A 23,555-nucleotide genomic window follows, 5' to 3' on the forward strand; every position below is an offset into this window, starting at 1 on the left:
GAATCTATTTCTTTCATCAAAGAATTTAAGTTTAAATAAAATTTAAAGATACATTATTAAAACTGGCTACTAGTGAATGGTGGAATATAAATTTTGAAAATACAGCATCATCTTATTTTGAATTAAAGTTAAAAATGAATATTCTGACCTTATTAAATTTCTTTTTTATACTTCCATCAACATATTTCTGTGAAGCCAGCTTTGTACTGCACAGATTATTAAAACGAAACAGAAACAAGTGATATCAGTGAAAATGGTAGAGCAAGGACACCCCAAGGTTTGCCCCTTTAGAAAAGCAATACAAAATCTAAACATATCGGATTTTTTTTCAGATCTCTTAAAATTAACCAAATGATTACAGCCACTCAAGGAGCATTTATTTGAGAACAATACCTGACTCTTAGTAAAAATAGTAATCTTTGTGGGATTTTAATTTACTCTAGTCCCACCTCCCATTCTCCAACTCCATAGTAGACCAGAAAAAGAATAACAGCCAAATTCCAGATACCAAGAGATAAGAACAGAGCTGGAGCTCTTTTAACGTCTTATTCCAAAAAAATTGATATCATTTGACCTGCCTGGTGGTTCCTTGGAAGACTCTAATCCAATGGCTCACCTTGATTTGAGCAGACTGTAATCACACCAAGTGCTAAAAGCCTCTCCCAGTGGTGAGGAGGCATTTGTTGAAACCAAATATTTTAGCTATGAGGCTGCTTGGGATGGATAACAGTTGAGAAGAACAATAGACTAACCAAAAACTTAAGTGGAGAAACTGATAAATAAGATGTCCATAGAGATTTGGAAAACTCTGACACATTCCTGAGAATCTAAAAGGGCATGGGCATGTGTAGATCGTAGGCTTGCACCAAAAAGCCTAAGTTCTCACCTCTAACTGACCTTGAGGCTCTGCACAAACAGGAAGTGAAGACTAAGGCAGAGTTGTAAACTGCTTGGCAGACAGTTAAAGGGATAACCCAGCATGCAATAGAGGCCCCTGGCAAAAATTTAGAGTTTTATTGGCTTTGGTTGTTTAAGGAAATCTCTCTCAGCATGGTTCAACATACAAAATCAGTCACTGTATTGCACCACATTAGTAGAATAAAAAAAAAAAAGAAAAAAAAAGAAACCCAAACGATCATCTCAGTGGATTCAGAAAAAGCCTTTAACAAAATAACACACTTTCATGATTAAAAATACTTAAAAAACTAGGAATTGAAGAAAACTTCCTCAACCTGATAAAGGGCATCTATAAAAATCCACACTGACATCACATGTACTGTAAGGTGAAAGACAGAAAGCTTTTCCACTAAGTTCAGGAACAAAATACTGTACTGGAAGTGCTAACCAAGGCAATTAGGAAAGAAAAGGAAATAAAAGGTTGGAAACAAAGAAAGAAAATGATCTCTTTTTGCAGATGACAGGTCTTATATATAAAAAACCCTAAAGAATCCACACAAAAAAATATATTAGAGCTAATAAATTAGTTTAGCAAATATGTAGGCAATAAGACCAAAAAAGAAAAATCAGTTGTATTTTACACTAACAATAAACAACCCAAAAATGAAATTATAAGAAAACAATTCAATTTAAAATAGAATAACAAAAGAATAAAATACTTAAGAATAAATTTAACAAAAGAAGTGTAAGACTTGTGTATTGAAAACAACAAAACATTGTTGAAAAAAATTAAAGACCAAAATAAACTCAAAAACATCTGTTCATGGATTCAAAGGCTTAATATTGCCAAGATTGGATTATCACCTAAATTAATCTATAGTTTCAATGCAATCACTTTCAAAATCTCTGCTGCTATTTTTGTAGAAGTTGACGAGCTGATCCTATGATTCATATGGAAATGCCGGGGACATAAAATAGGCAAAACAATAAAAAACAAACAAACACCAAAGTTGGTTATTCACATTTCTCAGTTTTAAAATGGACTACAAAGTTGAGCTAATAAAGACAGTGTGGTACCGAAATAAGAATAGACATACAGAACAATGGAATAGAATTGAGAGTCCAAAAATAAACCCATTGCTCTATGGTCAATTAACTTTTGACAAAATGTGCCAAGACTATTTAATGAAGAAAAAATAGTATTTTGACAAATGATATTGGAACAACTGAATAGCCACCACATGCAAAAGAATGAATGTGGAGAGAACCAAGATGGTGGCATAGGTAAATGCCTAAACTTGCTGCCTCCCACAACCACATCAAAATTACAACTAAAATACAGAACAACCATCATCCAGAACTGCCAGGAATCTGGCTGAGTGGAAATACTACAATGAGAGAGGTAAAGAAGAAAGCACACTGAAACTGGTAGGAGGTGTGGAGGCACAGAACAGGCTGGCCTGGCACCCCGGTGTGTTGCTTTTGTAATTGGGAGGGAGATCACTTCTGCGGAGGCTGCCTGGAGGAACAAGGGATCCCAGACCCCCAGCCCAGGGTCCCAGAGCTGGGGAAAGAAGTCCCTATGGGCAGTAAGAACTACGGATTGTAAAAACCAGTGCTTATTGGGACTGAGTGACACACAGGCTGCTGGAGACCCAGCTGCTCCTCTTAAAAGGCCAGAACCACAAACTGAATTTACAAGCTCCCACTTCCTCTGAGCTCCAGTGCTGGGCAAGGCTCTGGGGGACCTAGACACATACAGGGAGAAACTGGACTGTCTGGCATCAGGGCAGGAATTCGGGGGCAGCTTTTGTCCAGATGGAGGTGCTCACAGCAGTCATTGTTCCTGTGCTGGGACCTCCCCAGTGCAGGGCTGACTGGCAGCCATTTTTGTTTGCTCTGCCCTGGTGATTCCATGAGACTTCGCCCTACCCATTTTACAACCCCACCCAAGCTGTGCACAGCAGCTTTTGCATATGAATGCCTTTCTCAGCCTAAAACTCTGTCAAACCAGCTGCAGCTGGGTCAGGGAGCCCCAAACCTATCAATAAAAGCCCAAAATCTGGCACCAGCACCAGCCTGACTTGCTTCAGAGCTGGGCCTTGTCTGGTCACTTCCAAACCAACAGGAGGAATCTGCAGGTCTCTCAGTAGCTCCTGCTGGGTGGTCCCAGGCAGTGGCTGACTTTGCACCTCCCTGGAAACCCTACAGTCAGTGTACCCAGTGGTCAGTGTGAGACCATACCAGATTACAACTCTTCACATCCATAAGTGACACACTCAAGGCACCAAAGCCCCACTGAAGCAAGTCCTGCTCCATATGGGTGTCTCCTACACAGCAGCTCTCCCATTGTAGACACAACTAGTCCTCATAGCCAATTGGCCTGGAGGTCAATCCCTCCCAGTGATACCAACAGCAATCAAGGCTTAACTACAACAAGACTGTGCACACAGCCCACAAAGGGATGCACCAAGAGTGTCCACCTAAGGTAACTGGGGAGGCTGAGCCACTGGGCCCTATAGGACACCTACTACATAAGGCCACTCTATAAACTCAAGGAGACTTAGCAGCTACCCAGTACATAGAAAAACACACAGGAAAGCAGCCAAAATGTGGAGACAAAAAAACATGCCACAAATGAAAGAAATGCAAGAAAGAAAACTACTGGATATAGAGTTCAAAACCACAGTTATAAGGTTCAAAAATCTTCTAGAATCCTCCAGGGAACTTAGTGAGACTTTCAAGGATCTTAGTGAGAATGCCAAAGAAATGGAAAAGGAACGTTCAGAAATTAAGCATACACTGATTGAAATAAAGAATAATATACAGCCCTAGCCAGTTTGGCTCAGTGGATAGAGCGTTGGCCTGCAGACTGAAGGGTCCCAGGTTCGATTCTGGTCAAGGGCACATGCCCAGGTTGCAGGCTAGATCCCCAGTAGGGGGTGTGCAAGAGGCAACCAATCAATGATTCTCTCTCATCATTGATATTTCTCTCTCTCTCTTCCTCTCCCTTCCTCTCTGAAATCAATAAAAATATATTAAAAAAAAAAAAAGAATAAGGGGGAGAAACCAAGATGGCAGAATAGGTAAACACCTGAACTGCTGCCTCGCACAACAACTTCAAAACTACAACTAAAAGACAAAACGGACATCATCCAGAACCACAGGAAGGCTGGCTGAGTGGAAATTCTACAGCTAGAAGGAAAATGAAAAGCACACTGAAACTCAGAGGAGCTGCGGAAGTAAAGGCAGAGGTACAGAGGTGTGCGTGCGTGGAGAGGGCTGGCAACTGAGTACACGGCTGTCTTTTTCAAGCAGGAGGGAGACAAAAGCTCCCGACTGCTCTGAACTTCAGTTCTGGGCAAGACTCTGGGGACCCAGACTCATACAGGGAGAAACTGGACTGTCTCACAGCGGGCGGAACTCAAGGGCGGCTTTCTCTCAGAGGTGCTTGCAGTGATTACCAAGGGACACTGAGATACAGGGGCCTCTTAGGGCAGGAATGATGGGAAGCCATTGTTGTTTGCTCCTCCCTGAGACTCCGCCCCACCCAGCTGTGCGCAGAGGCTTTTGCATATGGATGACCTGATCCTTTGAAATCTAAACTTACCTAACAAACTGCAGATGAGTCAGTGACACCCAGAACATCCAAAAGAAGGCCCAAGGCCCCACAGCAGCTTACATTGCTTCACAGGTGGGCCTCATCTGGGCACCTCCAAAACCCAAATAAAGAAGAGGAATCTGCAGATCTCTCTGAAGCTCCTGCTGGGTGGCCTCAGGCAGAGGCTAGATTAGCACCTCCTTGGAGATCCAAGAGCCAGTGTACCCAGGGATCAGAGTAGGACCATCCAGATTACAACTCCTCAGATCCATAAGGGACACACTCAGGGGTCAGACTCAGTGAGCACCAAAGCCTCACTGAAGCAAGTCTTGCCTCATAAAGGTGTTTCCAGCACAGAAGTTCTCACATCATACACACAGCTGATCCTCACAGCCAATTGGCCTGGTGGTCAATTCCTCCCAGTGATACCAACAACAATCAAGGCTTAACTACAACAAGACTGTGCATACAGCCCACAAAGGGGTGCACCAAGAGTGTCAACCTCAGGTAACTGGGGAGGCTGAGCCACTGGGCCCTATAGGACACCTAACACACAAAACCACTCTATCAACATAGGGAAGCAGCCAAAATGCGGAGACAAAGAAACACGTCACAAATGAAAGAAATGGAGGAAAGCAAACTACTGGATATAAAGTTCAAAACCACGGTTATAAGGTTTTTCAAGAATTTTCTAGAAAAGGCTGATAAATTTAGCGAGACCCTTGAGGATATGAAAAAGGACCAACTAGAAATTAAGCATACACTGACTGAAATAAAAAATAATATACAGAGACCCAACAGCAGACTAGAGGATTGCAAGAATCAAGTCAAAGATTTGAAATACAAAGAAGCAAAAAATACCCAACCAGAAAAGAAAAAAGAATCCAAAAATCTGAAGATAGTGTAAGGATCCTTTGGGACAACTTCAAGCATACCAACATCACAATTATGGGGGTGCCAGAAGAAGAGAGAGAGCAAGATACTGAAAACCTATTGGAAGAAATAATGACAGAAAACTTCCCCCACCTGGTGAAAGAAATAGACTTACAAGTCCAGGAAGTGCAGAGAACCCCAAACAAAAGGAATCCAAAGAGGACCACACCAAGACACATAATTAAAATGCCAAGGGCAAAAGGAAAAGAGAGAATCTTAAAAGCAGCAAGAGAAAAACAGTTAGTTACCTACAAGGGAGCACCCATATGATTGTCAGCTGATTTCTCAACAGAAACTATGCAGGCCAGACGGGAGTGGCAAGAAATATTAAAAGTGATGAATAGCAGGAACCTACAGCCAAGAATACTCTACCCAGCAAAGCTATCATTCAGAATTGAAGGGCAGATAAAGAGCTTCACAGATAAGAAAAAGCTAAAGGAGTTCATCACCACCAAACCAGAATTATATGAAATGCTGAAAGGTATTCTTTAAGAAGAGGAAGAAGAAGAAAAAGGTAAAGATAAAAATTATGAACAACAAATACATATCTATCAACAAGTGAATATAAAAATCAAGTTACTAAAAAATCTGATGAACAGAATAAACTGGTGAATATAATAGAATCAGGGGCATAGAAAGGGAGTGGACTGACAATTCTCAGTGGGAAAGGGGTGTGAGGGTGCAGGAAGAGACTGGACAAAAATCATACACCTATGGATAAGGACAGTGGGGGGGTAAGGGCAGAGCATGGGAGTGGGAACTGGGTGGAGGGTAGCTATGGGGAAAAAAAAGAGGAACAATTGTAATAATCTGAACAATAAAGATTTATTTTAAAAAAATGAATAATATACAGGGGATCCAAGATGGCGACCGATGGGATGGCAGGCTGCAAGATAGTGTGTGAGTGCAAGAGCAAAAGGAGAGTGCCTGGACATGTGGGGAGTGTCTGTATTTGTGAGTGAGGGACAGCTATATTCCACAGGACTGTTGGGGACTGGTAGGCCAGGCTCCCCTGGCCAGGCAGCCTCTACTACTGCTGAAATCTCTCCCAGGGTGGCCAGCTGTGCCACAGAGACTGCACCATCTTGAAGGAGAGAGCAGCTGTTAATTGGAAGCCCAGCCTTACCTTCAACCAGGAAGATCTCAGATGCCTCCTGAGACCTTACAACCACATCACCCAGGAAACAGCTGCCTCAGCTGTGAACCCACGAACACTGAGACTCCAGCATCCCCAGCTGTGGGCACCTAAAAAGTTTGTCCAGTGGGAGACAAAGTGATGCCGAATATTCTGACGGGACCTGCGCCTTCTCACAGAGCAGATAGAAGGAACAGCTGAATCAAACAACATTCACCCAGAATTGGTGAATTAAACACAGCTGGTGAGGCAGTCCTTGGATGGAAAGATCAGCGATCACCCCAGGGGTCCTCAAACTTTATAAACAGGGGGCCAGTTCACTGTCCCTCAGACCAATGGAGGGCCGGACTATGGTTTAAAAAAGAAACTATGAACAAATTCCTATGCCCACTGTGGGCCCGGGACGAGTCGGCTGCTAAGCAGGACAGGCAGCGGCACCTGGCGGGCCTGATAAATGTCCTTGGCGGATCGCATGTGGCCCGCGGGCCGTAGTTTGAGGACCCTTGACCTAGAGAGAGGTGAGATATGGGATCCGGGTGGAGGAAGAAACGTGTGCAGCAGGGACTAGAATCTCAGAGAGAGACTGTGCCCCACCAAATCCGTGGCCCATGGGGTAAGTATAGCTCTTGAATGTGGAAGGGGGTTCACAGGGCTGCTGGCAGAAGGGGACTGTAGATATAAGCCCACAGCCATGGGAAACTGTGCCCAGAAAGGCAGCCTGAAGTTCTATACCGGCCGCACAGTACCAGAGGAAAAAGATGCGAGTCAGAGAGACTCCTTTGTCTTTTTTTTTTTTTTTTTACCTCCTTGCCTTTGCTTGTTAAGTACAGTACAAAAGATCTTCTAATTTTTAATCTTATTATTACTACTATTATTTTACCTTCCTTAAAAGTTTTATTTTATTTTTTTCTTTATTTTATTTTATTTTATTCTGGGATTAGTGTTCTACATTCTATTTTTCTTTTTCTTTTAGTATTATTTTACTCTATCTCAATTTTTTCTTTATGCCAACACTCTCTTCCTCACTTTTCCCCTTTTTCTTCCTGTTTCTCTCACCCTGTTCCTGCTTTAGTTTTTCTCTATCCTTTCTTTTAATTCCCTGTTGAAAATTGATCTTACTCATATATTTAATTTCCTCTTCCCTGCTTCAAGTCCATGCACACTTCTCTCTTCTCTTTCTTCACTAGCCATTTTTTTATTTTTTCCTTTTTTTTCTTTTCCTTTCTTTCTGTCTTGTTCTTGTTGTTTGTTTGTTAGTTTGTAGTTTTTCTTTTTTTTCTTCTTTTTTTTGCTTCTGTTTTTCCTATCCTCACTTGTTCTTTCCTTCTACTAATAGCTTAATTAATTCCAATCACCAATTCAGGCCTATCTACTCTCTATTCTCCTTTTCCAATAATAGATGAATACATAGGTAGATAGATTAAAGAAAGGGGAAAAATTTATATCTATACTAATAAAAGCCTAGTTGGCCCTCATGTGTGACATCATCACAAGATGACCATCACAAAGATGGCCACCACAAGATGACCACGCACACAATGGAGGTGGGGCCCGGAGGCCGCTCTGTGCAGTGAAGCCTAGGGGTCCTGTGGCTCCGCGCAGCATGGAGGAGGCCGGTCATGGTGGAGGAGGTGGGTTGCAGCAGGAGAGGGCAGTTGGGGGCGATTGGGCCAGCAGGTGAGGGCAGTTGTGGGCGATTGGGCCAGCAGGGGAGGGCAGTTGGGGGTGATCAGGCTGGCAGGGGAGCAGTTAGGCATCAATCAGGCTGGCAGGCAGAAGCAGTTAAGGGCAATCAGGCAGGCAGGCAAGCAAGCAGTTAGAAGCCGGTGGTCCTGGATTGTGAGAGGGATGTCTGACTACTAGCAGTTGGACATTCCCTGAAAGGTCTCAGATTGGAGAGGGTGCAGGCTGGGCTGAGGGACTCCTCCCAATGCACAAATTTTGTGCACCAGGCCACTAGTATGTATATACATATATATTTTCTTTTATATATATGTATTTTTTAATATATATATATATATTTTTTTCTCTCTTTTTCTGTATTTTGTTTTTTACTTTTCTTCTTATACACTCATTGTCTTTCTGCCTCCTCTATAGTGAACTGTGGCCATTTCCCCATTCATTCAATTCCTTGACCTTACCTTCTGGAAATAAGCTCTACCTCCTCAGATTCAGCTGGGTGTTTGTTGTTTGGGTGTTTGTTGTTTGGATTTTTTGGATTAGTTGTTGTTTATTGTTTGCATTCATCTCAGAGAGTTTGTTGTTTGCATATTTTGTATTAGCTGTTGGTTTTTTAGAGTTTTCTCTCCATGAACATATATTTTCCCCCTTTCTTTTTTCTTCTCTTTATTTTCACTCTTACATTATTTCCTTTTTTAAATATCATTTTTTTAACTCTCTTCTTTCTCCTAATTCTCTTTTCTCTGGTGGTCACCTTTATTAGGGGTTATTAGTATCATGAGTACATTCGTGTTTGGTGCCATGTGCATTGTGTCTTGTCATGTTGTATTTTGTGCCTTCAAGTCAACACAGGAGAGAGAGTTACATAACCAGACACCCTGAGAGGAGCAAAAATGGGGAGACAAAGAAACAGCACCCATATGAAAGAATAGGAGGAATCACCGGAAAAGGAAGTAAACGAAATGGAGGCAAGCAATATGTCAGAAGAAGGATTCAAAGCAATGGTCATAAGGACACTGAAAAGGATGGAAAACAAATTCAACAATATGTGTAAGAACCAAGAATAAATGAAGAAGAACCAAGAAGAAATGAAAAATGACATCACTGCAGTAAAGAACACAATAGAAAGCATCAACAATAGACTAGAAGAAGCAGAGGACCACATCAGTGAGCTAGTAAACAAGGTAGGAAAAAATACCCACGAAGAGCAGCAATTGGAAAAAACAACTTAAAAAACAGAAGGAGAACCTAAGGGAAATTTGGGAACAACAGGAAACGAAACAACATTCACAAAATAGGGGTCCCAGAGGAGAGGAAACTGAGCAAGGAATAGAAAACCTATGAAGAAATAATGACAGAAAATTTCCCTGATATTTGGAAGAAGAAAAAACTCACACAAGTGCAAAAAGCTCACAGAGTCCCAAAGAAGATAAACCCAAAAAGACCCACACCAAGACACATTGTAATTAAATTGGCAAACACAAAGGACAAAGTAAGAATCTTAAAGGCTGCTAGAGAGAGAAAGAAAGTTACCTACAAGGGATCTCCCATCAGATTATCAACTGATTTCTCAACAGAAACACATCAGGCCAGTAGGCAATGGAATGAAATATACAAAGTCACACAAAGCAAGGGTCTGAATCCAAGAATACTATACCCGGAAAGGCTATCAATCAAAGTTGAGGGTGAAATCAGGAGCTTCACAGACAAAAAAGGAGTAAGGGAGTTTATTACCACCAAACCAGCAATGCAAGAAATTCTAAAGGGACTGCTGTAAAAAGAAGAAATAGGAAGGGAAGAAGGAACACAGGCATAAAGAATAAAAATGGCGACAAACAAGTACAGGCAGTCCTTTGTTTCATGGTTACATTGCCATCTCCCATTCATTTATAAAAAAAAAAGTTCCATCATTTCAACATATGTACATATGTGCTTTATATTTTTTATTATTTATTTAGAACAAGTAAAGGTTAGGAATTGTTATCTTTCTTTTAAATTTTTTTTTTTACAGTTTCACTTCATTACTGCTGTTTATGTGCTCCATGTGAGTGATGTAGGTGCTTATATATGTGGGTTCCAACTTACGGTGAAAATCACGTTACATCGCACCATAGGAAAGGATCTCCGATGTAACTCGAGGACCTACAGTACCTATCAATAATAACTTTAAATGTAAATGGATTAAATGTCCCAATCAAAAGACATAAGGTAGCTGAGTGAATAAGAAAACATGACTCATATATCTGCTGTGTACAGGAGACCCACCTCAGAACAAAGGACTCACATAGACTGATGGGGAAAGGATGGAAAAAAGTTTTTCAGGTGAATGGAAATAAAAAAAAAAAGCTGGGGTAGCAATACTTATATCTGACAAATTATACCTCAAAGTGAAGGACATAACAAGAGATAAGGAAGGCCACTTCATAATACTATAGGGAGTAATTCACAAAGAAGATATAACTCTGGTAAAAATATATGCACCCAAAATAGAAGCACCCAAATGCATAAAAACTTCTGGAGGATATCAAGGGAGAGATTGACAGCAATACAGTCATAGTAGGGGCCTTTAATACTCCACTAACACCACTGGACAAATCCTCTAAACAAAAAAAGAGCAAAGAAACATCAATCCTAAAAGACTCACTAGATCAGATGGAATTAATTGACATCTTCAGAACATTTCACCCCAAAGCCACAGAATATACATTCTTCTCAAGTGCACATGGGTCATTTTCAAAGATAGACCACATATTGGGACATAGGCAAAGTCTCTTCAAATTCAAAAAGATAGAAATCATATCAAGCATCTTCTCAGATCACAGTGGCATAAAATTAGAAATCAACTACAATAAAAACAATGATAAAAATCAAATACCTAGAAGCTAAATAGCATGCTATTAAACAATGATTGGGTTACCAAGAAAATCAAAGAAGAAATAAAAAGCATCATGGCAACAATGAAAACACAACAATCCCAAATCTATGGGACACAGTGAAAACAGTCTTGAGAGGGAAATTCATAGCTCTACAGGCTTACCTCAAAACTCAAGAAACAATGGTAATAAATTATCTCACCCTACAACTCAAAGAGTTAGAAAGAGAGCAATAAGAAAAGCCCAGTGTAAGCAGAAGGAAGGAAATAATAAAGATCAGAGCAGAAATAAATGACATAGAGACAAAAAACAATACAAAAGATCAACAAAATCAAGAGCTGGTTCTTTGAAAGAATTAACAAGATTGACGACTCTCTAGCCAGCCTCACCAAGAAGCAGAGAGAAGACCCAAATAAACAAAATCAGAAATGAAAGAGGTGAAGTAACATCCGATCCCACAGAAATACAAAGGAATATGGAAAAATACATTGAGTAACTCTATTCCAACAAAATGGACAACCTAGATGAAATGGACATATTCTTAGAAAAATATAAGCTTTCAAAACTAAATCAGGAAAAATCAATAAACCTGAATAGACTGATAACTACCAAAAAAAATTTAAGCAGTGATCAAAAATGTTCCAGCAAACAAAAGCCCTGGTCCAGATGGCTTTATAGGGGAGTTCTACCAAGCATTCAAAGAAGAACTAAAACCTATCCTCCTCAGATTATTCCAAAAAAAAAATCAAGAGGAAGGCACACTTCCAAGCTCTTTCTATAAAGCCAACATTACCCTAATAACAAAACCAAATAAGACATGACAAAAAAAGAGAACTATAGGCCAATATCCTTGATGAACATAGATGCCAAAAACCTCAACAAAATTCTAGCAAATTGGATTCAGCATTATATTAGAAATATCATACACCATGACCAAGTGGGATTTATTCCGGGAATGTAAAGATGGTACAACATCCCTAAATCAATAAATGTGATACATTACATAAACAAACTGAGAGACAAAAATCATATAATCATATCAATCGATGCAGAAAAAGCATTTGACAAAATCCAACATCCTTTCTTGATAAAAACTCAGCAAAGTAAGAATAGAGGTATCACACCTCAACATAATAAAAGCCTTATATGACAAACCTACAGCCAACATCATACTCAATGGACAAAAAACTAAAACCATTTCCCTTAACAATAGGAACAAGACAGGAATGCCCACTTTCACCATTCCTGTTCAACATAGTACTGGAAGTGCTAGCCACAGCAATCAGACAAGAAGAAGAAAGAAAAGGCATCCAAATTGGAAAAAAAGAATTAAAACTGTCCTTATTCACAGATCACATGATACTATACATAGAAAACCCCAAAGACTCCATCAAAAAACTACTAGGCCAAATAAATGAATTTGGCAATGTAGCAGGATACAAAATTAACACCCAGTAATCTATAGACTTTTATACACCAATAATGAACTCACAGAAAGAGAAGCAAAAAAAACAATCCATTTACCATTGCACCAAAAAAAATGAAGATACCTAGGAATAAACCTAAGTAATGATGTAAAAGACCTATACTTGGAAAACTACAGGACATTAAAAAATAAAGAGATAGAGGAAGACATAAACAAATGGAAAAACATACCATGTTCATAGATTGGTAGAATCAACATCATTAAAATATCCATACTGCCCAAAGAAATCTACAGATTCAATGCAATCCCCATTAAAATACCAAAGGCATACTTCAAGATCTAGGACAAACTCTCCAAAAATTCATCTGGAATAAAAAAAAGATCCCAAATAAGCCACAGCAATCCTGAGAAAGAAGAACAAAGTTGGAGGGATAACAATACCAGATATCAAGCTATATTACCAGGCCATGGTTCTCAAAACTGCCTGGTAATGGCACAAGAACAAACATGTAGACCAATGGAATAGAACAGAGAACCCAGAAATTGACCCAAGCCATTATGTTCAGTTAATATTTGACAAAGGAGGCAAGAGCATACAATGGAGTCAAGACAGTCTCTTCAATATATGGTGCTGGGAAATTTGGTCAGATACATGCAAAAAAAAAGAAACTAGATCACCAACTTACACCATACACAAAAATAAACTCAAAATGGCTAAAGGACTTAAGTGTAAGATGGGAAACCATAAAAATCCTACAAGACTCCATAGGCAGCAAAATAGCAGTAGGTCGTTGCAATATCTTTACACACACAACTCCTAGGGCAATGGAGACTAAGGAGAAAACAAACCAATGTGACTGCATCAAAATAAAAAGCTTCTGCACAGCAAAAGAAACCATCAACAAAACAATAAGAAAGCCCACTCCATGATATTTCCAATAAGGGTTTAATCTCCAAAATTTACAGAGAGCTTATACAACTTAACAAAACGAAGATAAATGATTCAATTTTAAAAAATGGGCAAGGGACCTAAATAGACACTTTTCAAAAGGGGACATACAGAAGGCCAAGAGACACATGAAAACAGGCTCAAAGTCACTAAAATCATCTGAGACATGCAAATCAAAACAACAATGAGATACCATCTCACACCTGTCAGAATGGCTATCATCAACAAATCAACAAACGACAAGTGCTGGTGAGGATGTGGAAAAAAGGAACCCTCGTGCACTGCTGGTGGGAATGCAGACTGGTGTAGCCACTGCGGAAGACAGTATGGAGTTTCCTCAGAAAGTTAAAAATGGAACTCCCATTTGACCCAGTGATCCCACTTCTAGGACTATATCCCAAGAAACCAGAAGCACCAATCAGAAAGGATATATGCACCCCTGTGTTCATAGCAGCACAATTTATAATAGCTAAGATTTGGAAACAGCCTAAGTGCCCATCAGCAGATGAATGGATTAAAAATCTGTGGTACATCTACACAATGGAATACTATGCCACTATAAAAAAAAAAAATAAGGAACTTTTACCATTTGCAACAGCATGGATGGAACTGGAGAGCATTATGCTAAGTAAAATAAGCTTGTCGAAGAAAGATATATATCACATGATCTCACTCATAGGTGGGATATAATGATCAACATAATTTGATGAACAAGAATAGATCCAGAGACATATGATAGGGGAGGGGGTTTAGAGAGCAACCAAAGGACTTGTATGCATGCATATTAGCATAACCAATGGACACAGACACTGGGGTTGGTGGGGGCTTGCCTGGGATGGAAATGGCTGTGGTGGGGGTCAAGCAGGGAAAAAGGAGACATATGTAAAACTTTAGACAATAAATTTAAAATATTTTTTTAAAGAATAATATACAGGGATTCAATAGTAGACTAGAGGATCCCGAGAATCAAATCAAGTATTTGAAATATGAGGAAGCAAAAAACACCCAACTGGAAAAGCAAAAAGAAAAAGAATCCAAAAATATGAAGGTAGTGTAAGGAGCCTCTGGGACAACTTCAAGTGTACCAACATCTGAATTATGGGGGTGCCAGAAGAAGAGAGAGAGCAAGATACTGAAAACTTATTTGAAGAAATAATGACAAAAAACTTACCCTACCTGTTGAAAAAAATAAAATTACAAGTCCAGGAAGCACAGAGAACCCCAAACAAGAGGAATCCAAACAGGATCACACCAAGACATATCATAATTAAAATGCCAAGGGCAAAAGACAAAGAGAGAATCTTAAAAGCAGCAAGAGAAAAATAGTTAGTTACCTACAAGGGCGCACCCATACGACTGTCAGCTGATTTCTCAACAGAAACTATGCAGGCCAGAAGGGAGTGGCAAGAAATATTCAAAGTGATGAACAGCAAGAATCTACAAGCAAGATTACTGTATTCAGCAAAGCTATAATTTAGAATTGAAGGTCAGATAAAGAGCTTCACAGATAAGAAAAAGCTAAAGGAGTTCATAACCACCAAACCAGTATTACAGGAAATGCTGAAGGGTATTCTTTAAGAAGAGGAAGAAGAAGAAAAAGGTAAAGATAAAAAAATGTAAACAACAAAGTGACAACAAATACATATTTATCAACAATTGAATCTAAAAATCAAATGAATAAAAAAATCTGATGAACAGAATAAACTGGTGAATGGAATAGAATCAGGGGCATGGAAATGGAACAGACTGACAATTCTCAGAGGGAAGGGGATGTAGGGAGGGTGCGGGAAGAGATTAGACAAAGATCTTATATGCATGTATGCATTACCTATGGACACAGACAATAGGGTGGCAAGGGCCTGGGGTGGGGTGGGGTGGGAACCAGTTGGAGGGAAGCTATGGGGGGGGGGGAAAGATGGACATCTGTAATAATCTCAACAATAAAGATTATTTAAAAAAAAATGAATGTAGACCTCCTACCTTACACTGTATTCAAACATTAACTCAAAATGCATAAAATAGCTAAATTTAAGAGCTAAAACTATAAAAATTTTAGAAGAAAATGTATGTAAGTTTTTATGATTTGGGGCTAGGAAATGACTTCTTAGAAATGACCACAAATGTAAGTGAAGACAAATTGGACTTCAGCAACATTGGAAACTTTTGTACATCAAAGGAAACTATCAAGAAAGTAAAAAAAAACACACACAGAATGGGAGAAAATATTTGTAAATCATGGGTCTGATCAGGGCCTAATACCCAGAATATACAAAGATCTCTACAACTTAATGTTTAAAAAGCAGATAACCCAGTTTAAAAATAGGCAAGTTATTTGAATAGATATTTTATCAAAAAAGACATACAAATGGTCAAAAGCACATAAAAAGATGCTCAGTATCATTAGTCATTAGAAAAATGCAAATCAAAGCCACAATGAGATACCATTTCACACACACTAGAATAACTATAATAATAATAATAATTTTAAAAGGGAAATAACAAGTGTTGGTGAAAATGTGGAGAAATTAGAACTTTCATAAATTGCTGGTGGGAAAGGAAAATGATTGAATCATTGTGGGAAGCATTGGTAGTTTCTGAAAAAGTTAAACACAAATTTACAATACAATCCAGCTATTCTATTCATAAGGATATATCCAAGAGAATTGAAACAAAACATATATTAATGGTTATAATAACACTAGAGGCCCGGTGCACGAAATTCATGCACGGGGGAGGGGGTGTGTGTCCCTCAGCCCAGCCTGCACCCTCTCCAATCTGGGACCCCTCGAGGGATGTCCGACTGCCCGTTTAGGCCAGATCCTGGTGGGATCGGGCCTAAACGGGCAGTCGGACATCCCTCTCACAATCCAGGACTGCTGGCTCCCAACTGCTCGCCTGCCTGCCTTCCTGATTGCCCCTAAATGCTTCTGCCTGCCAGCCTGATCACCCCTAACCACTCCCCTGCCAGCCTGATTGTTGCCTAACTGCCCTCCCCTGCCAGCCTGTTTGCCCCTAACTGCCCTCCCCTGCAGGCCTGGTCACCCCTAACTGTCCTTCCCTGTAGGCCTGGGTCCCCCCCAACTGCCCTTCCCTGCAGGCCCAGTTGCCTCCAACTTCCCTCCTCTGCCAACCTGGTCACCCCTAACTGCCCTCCCCTGCAGGCTTGATCGCCCCCAACTGCCCTCCCTTGCAGGCCTTGTCCCTCCCAACTGCCCTCCCTTGCTGGCCATCTTGTGGTGGCCATCTTGTGTCCACATGGGGGCAGCCATCTTTGACCACATGGGTTCAGCCATCTTATGTGTTGGAGTGATGGTCGATTTGCATATTACTCTTTTATTAGATAGGATTGTTCATAGCAGTCAATAAGTGGAAACAACTGAACTGTCCATCAACAGATGAACAACTAAACAAATGGTGCATATCCACATAATGGAATGCTATTCAGCCATAAATGGAATGAAGTACTGATATATGTTACAACATGAATTAACCTTTAATACATTATGCTAAATGAAAGAAGCCAGACCAAAAAAGGCCCATAATGTATTAGCCCATTTATTGAAATGTCCATAATAGGCAAATTTATAAAGACAGGAAGTAGATCAGTAGTTACCAGAGGCTGGGGGAAGAGAAATTAGGGAATGACTGCTAGCGAGTATGAGGTTTCTATTTGTAGGGATGAAAATGTTCTGGAACTAGTGCTGATGGTTGCACAACTTTGTGGATACACTAAAAACCACTGAATTGTACACTTTAAAATGGCACATTTAGGAGTATATAAATTATATCTCAAAAATTAAAGATACATGACAACAGTTTAGGTATATACTACCCTTGATGAATAGCACTATCAATAATCCAATATGGATTAAAGAAATTAAAAAGCAAAAATCAGACTCATTTTTTTACAATAAGAACTTTTAATGTTTTTATACATGGTTTTTGTCCAAAGTTTACAAGTTTTTTTGCATGGGGGCAGTCACTATTTCCTTCCTAACCTCTAGTTACAATTACAGAATGACAGAAACTTATTAATGTTAATAGTCCTCTATTTTAATTTTCTATATGCACACTTTCAACAAATGTGCACCATTTTTCTAATTCTTTTTTTCCTATTTTAATTTAGTTCTGGTTATATTGATTAAAATGCAATCTTATGTCTCCTGAATCTATAATAATAAAAGCGTAATATGCTAATTAGACCGAATGGCTGAACAGCGGAATGACCTTCTGGACGACCATCCATACGACCATCTGGGACCTACCCACTGGCGCCAGGCCAGCCAAGGCAGGTGCGATGCAATTGGTCAGGGGCCTGGCCATCGTCCCATGATCACCCTGTAGAGGGAGGCCCAGGCCACCAGGTGGCAGGCTGCAGTAGGTGAGCGGAGCCTCCCTCTGTGAGGGAAGCCCGCGTCTTAGGTCCCGGGTGCCTGCCGGCTGCCAGAGGGAAGCCCAAGTCCCAGGTACCAGAGGGAAGCCGGTGCTGGTAGCTGGGGGAAGGAAGGCCTACTCTTGCACCATTTCATGCATTGGACCTCTAGTTTAATAATAAAACATTTTGGCTTATACTTTATATGTCTTTGCCTTTGCAATTTCATTTTCCTAGTAATTCATTTCTATTGTATTGTTAAGTAACAGTCTGTAATAGATTAAAAAAAAATTTTGAAAGGGACTGTTCTTCCACCACAGATCATTTGAGGAGCCCCAGCATGACCTGGGCTGGAGTCAATCCTGGCTTCATGATGCTGGAAGGAGTACTATGTAATGAAGTACTTATGACATTACATCTTCCTAAGTAAACTGGTAGCCTGAGACTTGAGACTCTACAGACCTCCCTAGGGGAGATGAGGTCCATCTCCAGTGTCCACAATTATATTCTGGGCTCCAGCTCCCTTTGCTACCCTGTCTATCTGCTTTCTGTCCTTTGGAAATTTGTTGGAATTTCTCCTCTACTGTTATCCCTCCTCCTTGCTTACTTTGTTGTATGAGTTTATTCCACCCAGATCCCCTCTAGTGACAGACAAAAGGAGATGTCATCCATACAAGATGAATTTAGCCTCTGAAACACAAGAAGTCCTGCACATAGGAAGCACCCACAACTGGAGTGCCAGGCCCTTTGTGCATCACCTGCTTCCAGCTCTGCCTCAGGGTGATCACGAACCAGTACAACCCGTCTGGCCTCTTCTCATCTGAAAACATCTCCAGCTTCAACAGCGCCTTGGAGTCAAAGACAGCCAGTGTACCAGTGACAAATGGCAGAGCCTTAGAGCATTCTCCATCTCCAAGTGGACTTGTCATCGACAAAGAATCTGAAGTGCACAAGATGCCTCTGAGAAAACAGGAGTTAAGTGAGCCCCTGAAACAATCCACTTCATTCTTGGTTTTGCAAGAAATCCTGGAGTCTGAGGAGAAAGGGGATCCCAATAAGCCCTTGGGACTCAGAAGTGTTGAGGCTCCCATCAACAAAGTGGCTGCGTGGATTGGAAATACCCAGAAGATGCCCACATGTGACAAATGTGTTTGTGAAGCTGTGGGACTGTCACCACCATTCTGAGTGTTATATATGAACCGACTGTAGCACAAACCTTTAACAGAAGGGCATCAGGATGCTGGAAGAAGTACTATGTAATGAAGTATTTATGACAGACTTACCGTTTTCTAAGTATTTATGAAACACACCTTTAATATTATTTTTAATTGTGACAATGTTGGCCTTCCACATGCTCTGGAGGAAGTAGGGAAGGGCCTGGGAGAGGAGTGACTGACACAGCTGTCACATAGACAGATTCAATCATTCTTCATTTATTTGCAGAAGATAAAATCTACTGTAAAAAGCACCCCCAAGAGTGGATCTCACCACCGGAAAGCTATGACGTAGTCACTGCTTTTCCCAAGTGAACCAGTAGATCTGCACCAAGCACTATTCTCCAGCTATCCTCTGCTCAACTTGTTCTCTCATGGTCTGGCCTCTTCTCTTGAAGTTCTTGCTTCCTTTGGTTTTATCCCTGCTCATTAAAAGTCGCATCCGCCTATGTTTGCTAACTGACTCGCACTGTTGTGTGATGCTTTGATCATAAATGGAAGATTGTTTTGTTCAGTGTCCCTTTACCAGCATCACTGTCTCTTCTCTGCATCTCAGTTTTCTCTGCTACAAATGGACAGCAGCCTAATTTGAACTAAACCAAATTTAATGTTTGACATTGATTTTGTTTCACTCAATAAATTTATAGACTCTAAAGAAAAGTCTAATGAAGTTGAACATTATTTTTCCACTGATTGCTTATGCTTAGGTTTATTTATTTATCATTATTGTTGAAAGTATTACATATGTCCCCTCTTTTCCCCCATTGATCCCCTCCAGCCTGCCCCCGCCCCAGGCCTTCACCTCCCCATTGTCTGTGCGTACATGGTCTTTGGTAGATTGCCCTTCCCCCTGCACCCTTCCTCCAAGATTCCACACTCTGCTCCATGCTTCCATGTCTCTGGATCCACTCTGGTCATCAGTTTATTTTGTTAATTAGATTCCACCTATGAGTGAGATCATGTGATACTTGCCTTGCTCTGACTGGCTTATTTCACTTAGCATGATACTCTCCAAGTCCCTCCATGCTGTCTCAAAAGATAAGAGATTCTTCTTTTTTACTGCTGCATAGTATTCCATGGTGTAAATGTACCACAGCTTTTTTATCCACTCATCTACTGATGGGCACTTGGGCTGTTTCCAGATCTTAGCTAATGCAAATTGTGCTGCTATGAACATAGGAGTGCACACATTCTTTCAGATTGATGTTTTGGGGTTTCTTAGGATATATTTCTAGAAGTGCGATCACTAGGTCAAATGTCAGTTCCATATTTAATTTTTTGAGGAAATTCCATACTGTTTTCCATAGTGGCTGCACCAGTCTGCATTCCCACCAGCAGTGTACTAGGGTTCCCTTTTCTCCACATATTCGCCAGCACTTGTCATTTGTTGATTTGTTGATGATTATGCTTAGGTTTAATACAAATACGTACATAAATACACATTTATAGAGTGTTTGGTCATTACTTGTTTTATAAAATTGAATTTTAATTAACCTTCCTGTGAATCTTGATTTTATTCACTCAATAAAAGTGTTTAGAATTTCTGAATCAATTGGAAAAATCTGGGATTATTGATTTTGTGGATTTATTTATTCATTTTTGCTGTATGTTTTAGTACAGTCCATCTAGAATGTGAATTATGTATTACTGGGTAATTTAAAGTAACCCACCTCCAAAGCCACCTAACACTAGAATAGTGTTTTTCATACCTAACTGCATACTTAAATTACCTGAAGAGCTTTTAAAAATCCCAATCCCAGGCTACATTTCTAATGAATGAAATCAGAATCCTTGGGTTGGAACACAGATAAAAGAAAATTAAATGGAAGATTCAATGGTTTATAAAGTGTGTGTTAGGCCTTATATTTTCTGATTCTTGTCCATAATTGGTCCAATTGTAAATATTGATGCATCTATAATCTGCTTGCTACTGGCTAACTGATGGAGTCCAACAGGCATATCAATGACCATAGTACCAAAAGCTAGTTTCTCAGCCTTTATCTTACTTTTAATCTTACACCAGACTAGAAAGGTCAAGCAGGAAATACAATAACTATTTTAAAAGCAGAGTAATCTGAGACTTTGGAAGGTGAAGTGGCATACCTCTTAGCTCCCATCATTTTATTATTTTAATCAATAATAGAGTCTAAAGACCGAACAATAGAACGATAGTGAATATACAAGAAAAGAAATAGGAGCTCATTAACTAATCAGGCCTTACTTCCAAAGAGTAAATATGATTACATTGCTGCCTATTTAAAACCCTTCAATGGATTCTTTATGCCTAAAAGGAAAAAACCCAAATTCTTTTAAGTGGCATGAGAGGTCCTTTGTGTGGCACAAGCTCTTGCCCCTCATTACCTCTCCAGCTGTGTTCCTCCAAAGGGCCCTCATGCTCCCTACTCTCAACCATGCAAAATGTTTTACAATTCTTCGAAGCCTCTGGCTTTTTCTGTGGCCGTGCCTTGAATGAAGTGATTTGTTTTTTCTGAAAGGTCCATCTTCCAAGCCCTCTTTCCCTTTTTTCCTCCAACTCTGTTGACCAATTTACCTTTAAAGACTGATTCAGTTCAAAGGCCACTCCTTCTGAGACCTTCCCCCCTTCCTTCCTGCTTCTAGAATTCCCTATAAAGCAGTGACCATCCAAAAGGCAGTGACCATATTCTAATTAGCCTATCCCCATGGCCTAGAACAAGGCCACAGTTGGCATTTAATAAGTGCTTGTCAAAACAAATGAAGGCCAGTCATTGTCAGTCTTTGAAATATGTAAAATATACAAAGGAAAGTACAATATAATTCTTGATAGGGGCTGATACTAGGGAATCTAGCAGATCTCTCTATTGCACTTAAGACCTATTAAATTAAACCTTAGTTGCTGCTGCCTGGTCTTTGTCCCCTGGAATTGTCAAGGGGTCTCAATAGAATAGGGAAGCTAATAAAGTTGGTAGCCACACTGCCATCAACATATTGTTTTGGTAACTTCAAAATTTACTCTTTTCCTTGACAGTGATCATAAAAATTTGAGAAAATAAAAATAATATACACTAGGAAAAAAAGTAGTGGTTTTTTACTTAGTTGGTTGTTACATTTTTGATGAGTCAAGCATTCCAGCAAGATCATAATCAAAATTACTATAATTGTCCTTTCAGAGCTATCCAGCTTGATAGTATGTAGCATGTATGTGTTGTGTATGTGAATAGTATGTACATATGGGTTAAAGTTTGTATGTACTTGTGCACTTAGATACACACTAAAAGGCAACCTCATGTATAAACAGATTGTACATCTGTGACATGGCCAGTGTCCCAGCTGTACATGTAAGAAGCCTGGGCCAGAATTCCTCTGCACAGATTCACGTTCTGGGGTGCTCATCTCATCCTATTGCTGTGTGCTCTATGACTGCACACCTGGCTGAGAACAGGATTAATGTTAATGAGAAACATGCCCGGTTCTCTGCACAAAAGATGATGTCTGAGTGAAGGCCGCCAAGTGAAGATTAAAAGCAAGAATGCGAGAATGTGCTCAGGAATCCATGCCTGAGATGAGGAGCTTGTGAGTTGACATAGGTTCTGTGCAGTTCCCAGTGTCTTGTTCACGTGCAAGATTTCCTTTCTCTTCATTGAGCCTTTCAACATTTTAAACAAATATTTTTTAAAGAAAGATCTAACAGGAAATAAGGAACCACAGTGAAAAATGGGGAGTCAACTTGAATTTGGATAAGTATTTGTCAGATGGGAGAAGAGCTGAGCACAGTAAGCTACTTAAATAATTCTTATTCTCTTAGGCATGAAGAATGATGTGATAGGTAAAGACCTTGAATTCTTTCCTGATCACTCCTTTTCCTGATGGTTCCTCCTTCTTTGAATTTGCACTGGAGATTTTGACACATTATTACTTACCAGTCCTTTAACTGTAACATGTGTTTTAGTTTCTCCTCCAACAAGAGTGTGATATTCATGAGGATAGAAAAAATATACTATCTTTTTTTTGTACCCAACACAGTACTAGGCAGGTTAGAAACTGATACAAAGATGTTGATTAGTTTATTATAAGTGCTTAAAAATAAGAAGTAAATGGCTGTCATATAAAAATAAAACCAAACTGTGAAGAACTTTTCTCTTTCAGTTAGTGGAGACTTCCCACAGATTTTTTTTTTTAAGGAGAAAGGAGGCAGTAGGCATGCTGAGTTTTCAATGGAATATTTTATGCCAAGAAGAGAAACATAGAGTATGAGAAAAAACAAAACCTGAAGCCAAACAAAGCTGATATTTTTCAAGTGTTCATTTAATTTTAAAACCACATTATTTTTCATTACTTTTTACCTTAAAAAGGGAGTACTAGAACATCTACTTAAAATTCAATATAGAAATTAAATTATAAGATAAAGCTGTGTTACACATGCACATTTAGACGTCCTCTGTTTGTGCACCAAGACTGCCAAAGGATGCACTTAAACAGCCTGTTGTCTGTGCTTG

General features: G+C 39.8%; 1 protein-coding gene across 1 annotated transcript in view; it reads left to right on the plus strand.

Moving 5' to 3' along the window:
- Nucleotides 1-19,051, plus strand: part of LOC308244107 (PDZ and LIM domain protein 1-like) — a gene marked incomplete at both ends in the record, with an annotated part of 45,159 nt that extends 26,108 nt beyond the window's left edge. Inside the window, 3 exon segments of the mRNA XM_080660135.1 lie at nucleotides 18,501-18,613; nucleotides 18,616-18,639; nucleotides 18,642-19,051. Of these exon segments, the coding sequence (XP_080516261.1) occupies nucleotides 18,501-18,613; nucleotides 18,616-18,639; nucleotides 18,642-19,051 (547 nt within the window).
- Nucleotides 19,052-23,555: the final 4,504 nt, after the last annotated feature.

This window comes from Plecotus auritus (assembly GCF_963455305.1).
Source record: "Plecotus auritus genome assembly, chromosome: 3".
NCBI classification, from domain to species: domain Eukaryota; kingdom Metazoa; phylum Chordata; class Mammalia; order Chiroptera; family Vespertilionidae; genus Plecotus; species Plecotus auritus.